This window comes from Antechinus flavipes, chromosome 4 (genome assembly GCF_016432865.1).
Source record: "Antechinus flavipes isolate AdamAnt ecotype Samford, QLD, Australia chromosome 4, AdamAnt_v2, whole genome shotgun sequence".
Taxonomy (NCBI): domain Eukaryota; kingdom Metazoa; phylum Chordata; class Mammalia; order Dasyuromorphia; family Dasyuridae; genus Antechinus; species Antechinus flavipes.
Window position 1 is genome coordinate 582,503 of NC_067401.1, and position 9,549 is coordinate 592,051.

The 9,549-nt window shown below is 51.2% G+C and overlaps 1 protein-coding gene across 1 annotated transcript; it reads left to right on the forward strand.

Moving 5' to 3' along the window:
- Nucleotides 1-3,132: 3,132 nt before the first annotated feature.
- On the forward strand, nt 3,133-4,254 carry LOC127559267 (gamma-crystallin B). Its single transcript, XM_051992939.1, has 3 exons — nt 3,133-3,192; nt 3,580-3,828; nt 3,979-4,254. The coding sequence occupies exons 1-3, from the start codon at nt 3,133-3,135 to the stop codon at nt 4,252-4,254; spliced, it is 585 nt and encodes a 194-aa protein (XP_051848899.1).
- The last annotated feature ends 5,295 nt before the right edge of the window (nt 4,255-9,549 follow it).

Below are 9,549 nucleotides of genomic sequence, written 5' to 3' on the forward strand. Positions count from 1 at the left end.
GCTATTGTGTCACTGAGTCTTGGGCTAAATGGGAATACAGGCCTTTGGGGAGGCCATCTTGGCTGAGGCAGGAGGGTGGAGGGTCAGGAGAGGCTGAGATGGCCCCCGTGGGCTGGACCGGCAGCCCTCCCTGCCGCCCCCTCTGGAGGCTGAGGGTCCTTTGGCAGCAGTCAGACATCAGCCATGCAGGCATCTAGGTCCCTTGTGGAGGCTGCTGGTGTGGAGGGTGGGCTCTAGAGTGAATGACAGCCTGCCTTCCTCCCCTTGTTCCTGGAGCTTAGGCTAAAGCTCTGAGGGGTGGGCCAATGGCCTTCCTCTCATTGCTCCATTTGTCCTCCAGGACCTCAATTCTGACTCTGTGTCACTTTCTCACTGTACTCCTAGCTAGTCTCCTGTGGGAAGAGGAAGGGGAAGCAGGATAGGAACAACCCCCTCCTCCCCACCAGAAACAGAGAGAAGTCACCGGGGCTGGAGCAGGTGACAGCCTGGCCCTCTGTAAGAAGCAGCTCTGTGGGGGAGGAGGCACCTGAGGAGAGAGCTCTAGGGGTGCCCAAATCTCGCACTGACTGAACAGAAGTCCCTCTGCTTGAAGACGTCTAGCAATTCAATCCAGTCCAAATTGGCCCTCAGCACTGCCCGCTCCATTCTGCCCTTTAGCCCAGGGTTTCTTAGAATTTTCACCCTATATGACCCCAAGCATATAAGTACCAAAAATATGTATACAAACCCACAATTCATTATTTCATGACTCCCACATTCAGCTATGTGACCTCAGGGGGTTGCGATTCACAGTTTAAGAAGTTTTGCTCTAACATACATGGGTCTGTCTTCAACTTGTTCAGCTTCTATTCAACCTACAAATATTAAGTACCTACTATGTGTTGGGTACTGTGCCAAGTGCCGAGAATTCAAATGGCTCCAGCCCTTGGAGCTCATACTCTAATAGAGCAAACAACATGCCAGTAAATATGTATAATTCAAACTCTATAAAGGATAAATAGGGAATTGGGGAAGGCTTCCTGTAGGGGGTGAGATTTCAATTGGAACTTCAGGAAGTCAAGGAGGTCAGTAGTGGAAATGAAGGAGGGAGAGCATTCCAGAAAAAGATGCCCAGAGCAGAGACATGGACACAGAAGGCTAGAGTCACTGAACTGACTAGTACATGTCAGGAAGGAAGAGGTAAGGTGACTAGAAAGTGAGGAGGGTGCTGGGTTGTAAACTTTGAATGCCAAGTAGAACATTTTCTATTTGTTGCTGGAGGCAATATGGAGCCCCTGGAGTTTACTGAGTATGGGAATGACTTGATCAGATTCGTGCTTTAGAAAAAAATCCCTTTGGCGGCTGAACAGGGGATGGGGTGGAGTGAAAATTTGAGCACCCTCTTTCTCCCCCTGCCCCAGCAGATATTGCTCCAGGGATGAGGCAATGGGCCTGCACCAAGAAGGGGGCAGTGTCAGAGGAGAGAAGAGGGGATATTGGAGAGATGGTGCCCAGGTGAAATCTGGAGAGGTGATGCAGATGTGAAACTGACAAGAGGAAATGGGGCGGGGACTGAAAATGACAAATAATATTGGAGAGGTAAAATTGACAAGAGGTACTGCAGAGGTGAGATTGACAAGAGATGCTCAGAGATGATATTGACAGGAGATCCTCAGAGATACTAATTGCCAAGAGATGATCAGAGATGATATTGACAGGAGATCCTCAGAGATACTAATTGCCAAGAGATGATCAGAGATGCTGCAGAGGTGACATTGACAAGAGATGCTCAGAGATACTAATTGACAAGAGATGCTCAAAGATGATAATTGACAAGAGGAAATGGGGCAGGGACTGGAACTGACAAACAATATTGTAGAGGTAAAATTGACAAGAGGTGCTGCAGAGGTGAGATTGACAAGAAATGCTCAGAGATGATATTGACAGGAGATGTTCAGAGATACTAATTGCCAAGAGATGATCAGAGATGAAATCGACAAGATGCTGCAGAGGTGACATTGACAAGAGATGTTCGAGATACTAATTGACAAAAGATGCTCAAAGATGATAATTGACAAGAAATGTTACGAAGGTGTGATTGACAAGAGATGCTCAGAGATGAAATCGACAAAGGATTCTGTAGAGATGAGATTGACAAGAGATGTCCAAAGGTGATATAACAGACCATGGCACCATATTTGATGTGGGTAAAAGAGTGAGAGTCTAGGAGGATTCTTAGGTCATGAGCCTAGGGGCACGGCAGGAAGGTGGTGATGGCCCCATGAGAATAAAGTGAGAAGCTGAGTGAGAATGTGGGAAGGTTTAGGGAAAAAGATGAATTCTTTTTTAGACATATTGATTTAAGATGTCCACTGGACATCTAGTTCAAGATGTCTGAAAGGCAGTGGGAGGCATGAGATTGAAGGTTATTAGAGAGTTTGGGGCAGGAAAGGTAGATTTGAGAATCATCTGAATAGAGATGGTTATTAAATCCATGGGAGCTGTTAAGATCACCAGGTGAAGAAGAAGGTAAGGAAAGCCACATTAAGTTGCTGAGCAGCCTGAAGAGGGATGTCCTGGGACTTCCTCCCTCAAAGCTCCAGGGAGGGAATGGGGAGCAGGGAAAATGGACAATGTGGAGCAGGATGGGGATCCAGGGTTGGCAGAATGTGCCGAGATGTGGCCTGAGCTCACCGTGAGGGCCAATGACAGGTTGTTGGGCTTTTGCCTTCATTCACCTCTGATGCATGGACCAGAGACCTTCCAGGGGCACTTGGGCAGGAGGTGGGTCTCTCAGGGGACTTTACTTTCAGAGGAGGTGGGCTAAGGCTAGAAAGTCTCACAGGGTGACAGGGAGTAGGGGACTGGGGGAGTGGCCAGCTTGGCTGGATTCTTTCTGAGAGTCACTGTTCCAGGTCATTTCAGCTCAGTCATCCGGCAATAAAAAGGCTTTGCCTTCCCCAAATTAAAATGCTCAGTGTAGAAAATCATTCCTGTGGGGGTCCCAACCCTCCCCAAACAAAAGAAATGCCAGGCTCAGCAAAGCCCCCAAGGGGCATGGGCTATTGCTTGCTGACTCAGGGCTGTTGAAAATTCCCAGTTGAAAGGGTGCTGACCTAGAGAGTTGGGGGTGAGGTGGGACTATAAAGAGGGATGGACCAGGCAGTTGGAGCCATCTGCTTCCACACCAAGCACTCCTGCATTATGGGCAAGGTAACCTGGGTGACCTGGGCAGAGGGGAGAGGGGAGAGGAGGGAGTCCCTGAGCCCTGTTCTAGCCTTCCAGTTGAGGCCCAGGGATCCTGGGTAGCTCTGGTCTGGTGAGAGTCAGGAACACAGCTCATGTATGCCTTTCCCTGGCCCAGCTCAAGCCTCAGACTTTAAGCAGTGGGGCATGTTTGGGCTGCAAGAACTCACGGAGAAAATGGAGGAATGGCCTGGCTGTCACTTGCTCTCTAGGGGCCTCAGTTTCCCTGTGTGTAAATGAAAGCATTGGACTTGGAATGGTCAGAGCTCCTTCCAGTTGCTCTGATCCTGGTGTATGGCTCCAGGGCCCAGATGGGCGGCAGCGCCCAGCTTGGGCCCCTGACCCTGCTCTCTTTCCCAGATCACCTTTTATGAGGATCGCCATTTTCAAGGCCGCTGCTACGAATGCAGCGGCGACTGTGCTGACCTGCAGGCCTACTTCAGCCGCTGTAACTCCGTGCGGGTGGACAGCGGCTCCTGGGTCCTGTATGAGCAGCCCAGCTATAAAGGTTGCCAGTACTTCTTGAAACGTGGCGAGTACTCGGACTACCGCCAATGGATGGGCACAAGCGATTCCATCCGCTCCTGCCGCCTGGTACCCAGGGTGAGTTCCTCAGGGGAACTCTGCTGTCCTAGGCAGGGTCTGGGGAGGAAGAGGTGGGCACCTGACCCTCTGGGTGGTTCTTACAGGCCCAGATGTCCATGGGCCCCCCTGTGGCCCCTGGCTCAGGCTCTCCGCTTTCTTCCATCGCAGCACGAAGGCTCTTTCCGCATGAGGATTTATGAGAGGGAGAACTGTGCAGGCCAGATGATGGAGTTCACCGAGGACTGCCCCTCTGTCCACGACCACTTCCACCAGAGAGACGTCCTGTCTTGTAATGTCCTGGATGGTTACTGGGTCCTTTACGAGCAGCCCAACTACCAGGGCCGGCAGTACTTCCTGCGGCCTGGCGAGTACCGGCGGCACAGTGAATGGGGGGCTGGCACCGCAGTCCTGGGCTCCTTCCGGCGGGCCACAGACACCAGTTAGATGTCTGCTCAGCTCCACGCTTTCCAAACTCAATAAAAGTATTTATGGCTGACCTGTGGCTCTCGTTCCAGTATTGATTGACTAGTGGCTTGCATAGCATTTAATAAGGAGGTCACGGGGCCAAACCCAAACCCCATTTCTGCACTCTCTAACTCAGGAGTTGTTATCCTGAAATTACAAAAAGGTAAACTGAGGAACCAGGAGGGAAAATGATTTTCTTCTGTCCCAGCAGAAGTCCCAGCTGCGTGATGCTGGACAAATCACTCCCAAGATCTGGGGCTGATTCCTTATTTATCTGTAAAAAAACAAAAGGGTTGCCTCCAGCATGCCTTCAGCTTACAATGTAATGTTCCCCTTTTTCTCTTTTATTTTTAATAGCATTTTACTTCTTCAAATACATGTCTTTTCTCTTTTATTTTATTTGTTTTTGCTGAGGCAGTTGGGTTAAGTGACTTGCCCAGGGTCACATAGTCAGGAAGTGTTAAGTGTCTGAGATCAGATCTGAACTCTGGTCCACCTGACTTGAGGGCTGATGCTCTAACCATTGTGCACCTGCCCCTTCTCTTATATTTTTAATAGTATTTTTAAAAATACATGCCTTTTCTCTTTTATTTTTAATAGTATTTTTTTCAAAAACATGTCTTTTCTCTTTTATTTTTAATAGTATTTTACTTTTTCAAATACATGCAAAGATACTTGTCAGTGATTTACAATACAATGTCATCCAGGCTTCCCTACTGCTCCTCCTGTTCTACTAGAAGTCTCCTAATCGGTTTCTTTCTCCAGGTTTGGCCAAAACAATCTTCCGGAGCAGATCAGGGCTTGGCCAAGTCGCTCTGTTCTGTGGCCGTGGTGTGCTTGGCTCCTCCTCCCTTGTCAGCCTTATTCCCTTCTCTCCTGTTACCTCCTCTGGACATTCCTCTCCCAGGGTCAGGGCTCTCCCTTCCCTCAAGCACCTGGCTGCATCTTCCCGCCATCCCTGAGGGGCCGTCAGGACCTGCTTCCTCTTCCACGCCAAGAGTGTCCCAGCCACACAGGGAGCATTTGGTGGAGTTGGATATGGGCCCTTTTCTGGGCAAGGCTGTCTGGTTTCAAGTGCCCAGAGCAGCTCGGAGGAGGAGAGCTCAAAAAGAAATCTTGCTGAAATGCCAGAAATCATGCTTTGGGATTCGCCAACCCAAGAGCCTGGGCTGTGAAGAGTCCCTCGGACCAGACCTGCCCTTCGCTGCCTCCACACTGAGCGTCAACTATCTGGCCAGGGGCTCTTTGGAGAAGACGTGCTCCCTGAACCCCCAGAGTCCTCCGGCAGGTACATGTAAGGGTGATCGCTTGTGTCGCCAAACGATTGCTGGTTCTCTACAACGGCGACTTCCTCCCCGTTCAGCTACAAGTGTCCGATTGACCAGGAGCTCAGTAGAAGCATGTCACCTAGAGGAGACAGCCTACCTAGAGGAGATATCCTGGGGGTCAATGGACAGGAAGCGCCGTCTGCATTGGTGGAGGGACCCCAACATCAGCGGAGTCCGAGAGCAGACTGAAAAGTGGGTTCCTTGCAGACAGTAGTGTGCCCTTCCTAGTCTCCCGTGGCCCCACATGGCATGGGGTGCTTGTGTCAAGGCGCCTGGGCTGGGCTGGGAGGGAGGTTCCTGGGGCAGGGGGAAGCTCCCTGGCTCTCCCAGGTCCACCACCAGCCATACCTTCTGCTCGCATAGAAGAGGGTCGGGTGGGAAAGAGGAGGAGACCCTCTTCTTGGGGGACTTCTGCTTCCCTTGGTGGTGGTGGAAGAGCCCTGGGCCCAGGCAGCCTCACAGGGCAGGCCCAGGGGAGCCCAGGAGGCCCAGAATAAACTTGCTCTCGGAGAGCTATTAGAAGATGCTTTGGGGGCTTTCTCAGAGGTCTTTCAATGGGCTTTGCTTGCGGCTAACTGCTGAGAGCTCGGACTATCCAGGGAGCAGGGAGGGGCCCCAGGCCCAGCACCAGGCTGTGCTAGACAAAAAGGCAAGGGGAAGCTCCCTGCAAGTGCGAATGGAGGCTCCTGGGGCAGCAGCACTGGGCAGAGCCTCCCTAAAAGGGAGCCAGGAGGAGGAGGGAGGGCATTCATTGTACCCAGAGTGCCAGGGTGGGCTGGAATGGGGAGGGCACCAGAAACAGCCTGCAAAGGGGGTGTCCCTGAGCTCAAACCCTGCCCCAGAAACTATCTGTCTGACCCTGGGGAAGTCCCTGAGGCTGTGTGCCTCAGCTTCCTCATTTGTAAAATGATCTGGAGAAGAAACCACCCTGATATCCCTGGCAAGAAAACCCCAGATGGGGTCTCAAAGAGCCAGACACAGCTGGAAAGTGCTGGCAAGGACTTTGTCATTTCATTTCCAGGCGGCCTAGATGCATGCCCTGGTTACGCCACGTTCCATGTCCTTCATTAGCTGGGGGGGGGGGGGGTCCACCATATCGTCTGGCCCTCACCCCCCCATCGAGGTCCTGGCTAGTAATGGCATGTTCCTGAGTACCTCCCTCACCCTAGGAGCTCCAGAGTGGTAGAGACTATGGCAGAGAGACCCTGGCTACGCTGGGCATTGCCCTGGTGGAGGGGATCCCCACACTGGGAGCTCCCCCCGTCACTGCTCTAGAATGGATTACTGTCGGGACAGAGCTTCCAGGGGCTTCTCCAGGCCTTTCCCCCTTGCTGCCTTGCATACAGTTGGTGCTCAATATCCAGGACAGGTTGAAATGAATGTCTCCCCTAGAAGGCAGGCGGCAAGGAGAAAGACCCAGTCCTAGGTGTGGGCCAGAGGCCCCATGGCAGAAATGAGCCAAACATCGAGGCCCCTGGAGACGCTGGGCCCCTGGGGTCCCTGATGTCACTTCGATGGCCACATTCCCATGAGAACTTGTCTTCTGGGGCAGCTAGGTGGCGCAGTGGACAGAGCACCATTCCTGAAGTCAGGAGGACCTGAGTTCAAATCTGACCTCAGGTACTTAGCACTTCCTAGCTGTGTGACCCTGGACAAGCCACTTAACCCCAATTGCATCAGGGGAAATAAAGGAAAAAAACACACACACACACACACAAAAACCACGCAAAAAAAGAGAACTTGTTTTCTCCCCAGACTTTGCCTCTACGAGCAAGCCGCTCACTTGTGGGGAAAAGCCCCTGTTTCTGCAGGGCTTCCCAGGACTTTACCCAGAGCCCAAACAGAGACAGAGACACGGAAAGAGACAGACAGAGAGAAAGAAAGGAAAATAAACACAAAGGGAGGAGAAAGACACACACACACACACACACACACACACAGAGAGAGAGAGAGAGAGAGAGAGAGAGAGAGAGAGAGAGAGAGAGAGAGAAAGGCAGAGACAGAGACACGGAAAGAGACAGACAGAAAGACAGAGACAGAGAGACAGAAAGACACAGGGAGACAGAGACAGAGAGAGGCAGAGACATAGACACAGAAAGAGACAGAGAAAGACAGAGACAGAGAGAAAGAAAGAAAGAGAGAAATAAACACAGAGAAAGACAGAGGGAGATAGAAAGACACGGAGAGAGAGAGACAGAAAGACAGAGGCAGAGACAGAGAGAGACAGAGAAAGGGAGAGACAGAGGTAAACAGGGAGAGACAGACAGAAATAGAGACAGAGAGGGGGCAAAGAGAGGGGAAATGGGGCAGAGAATAGCACTTAAACTTATTCCTGGCTGTCAGAACATCTTACAAATCCTGAAGTGTTTTAGCAGTATGAGGTATTTTTTTGGGGGGTGGGGCAGGGCAGGGCAGGGCAGAACACAATATACTAGATGGGACTGAACAGAAGACAGTTTCAGATCTCCTGCCTCTCAGAGAACCCTAAAAGTCCCTTGGTTGTCTGGCCACCATAACCTACCCTAGACTCCCAGAGAGCTTGTGGCTCATTATGGCCCCTCAGATCTTCCTCCCCAGGGACCAAGCCCTGCCCTGTTCATGTGAAACTGATTTTCTGCCCTGAGTTCAGGAAATCACACTTATTCCCACAACATTTTGCCTTCAATTTAACCTTTGATTCATGCCCTAGGAATGATTTAGTTCCCATTTGTCTTCCACAAAGCATGGCCCATGGACCTCTGGGGGAACCAAGACCCCACCTGCACTTTAGAGAGCAGTCCTTGGGGCCTCTGAATGGACGCTGCTCCGATGTGCCCGACAAACCCACGGGGAGTCATACAATTCCAGACATGGAACCTCTTTCCCGCATCTGGCATCTCGGGGCTGCCTTCCCGGGAGTCAGGGTGAGCCCCAGCCCACTCCCAGGAAAAAACAAACCTTTAAGAATGTCCTTGCTGAGGCAACTGGAGCAATCCATTCTGAGCCTTAAGCCTGGAGGGAGCGTCTGCTCCCAGATGGAGTTGTGGAGGCTCCCTTTTTGAGCCTGACCCGCTGTTTTTCAGGGAAGGCCATTTTTATTTGAAACCATGGGAATCGATGGTTCTTCAGGCTAGAGTACTGGTAGACATCTCCTAAAAACCGAACCGTCTGTGACTTCTCGGACATGGGACCGTGTTTGTTACCACTGATAAAATCTGAGCCTTCAAATGAAAGTTAGAATTTTGGAAAACTGCTGCTGCCCCGGGGAACCGACACAATCCCAATCATGAAAGAGCTTTCTGATTCTCTGCTGATATTAATGGGATCTTGTTCCCTTTTTTTTCTTTTTTTGCGCTGGATGATGGTGTCCCCATTCGGAAGATCCTCGTAACTCAATGAACCCACATTTTCCAAACGAACCAAGCACAAAGTTACCGAATTATAGGGTAAAAAATCTTTTCCGAGTGAAAGACCAATAAACTTAACCCCAATTTGAAGGATCTACTTCTCCCCTTCCCAGCCACACTCGCTGCTTTTCTTCACGTTGCAGCCAAAATAAGATAGTGCAAGGGAGTGAAGGAGAAAGAAAAATGACTTTCTGACGAAGTCGGACATTTGGGAGATTTGCAGAATTGGGAGATTTTTTTTTCGGGGGGGGGGGGAGAGGGGACTGTTTTAAATTAAAATTATGTAACATGTAACAGATGTATTTATACTTCCTGGTATGGGAAACGTCAGAACCCACAGTGACAAAAGCTCTTCGGGATCTTCGCGAATTGCTAAGAGCGGAACAGCATCCAACCGCAGCCGCAGAGCAGGGGCCCGGGAGCGCCAAGGGCGGAGCCTCGGCGGCCCTTTCCCTGAGGTTATTGGAGAGCCACACCCACGTGCTGTCCCGAAAGCCGCAGGGGGCCACGCTGACCTGGGGCCCTCTAGGACCGGCCCACCCCCGAAATGCGTCTCTAGC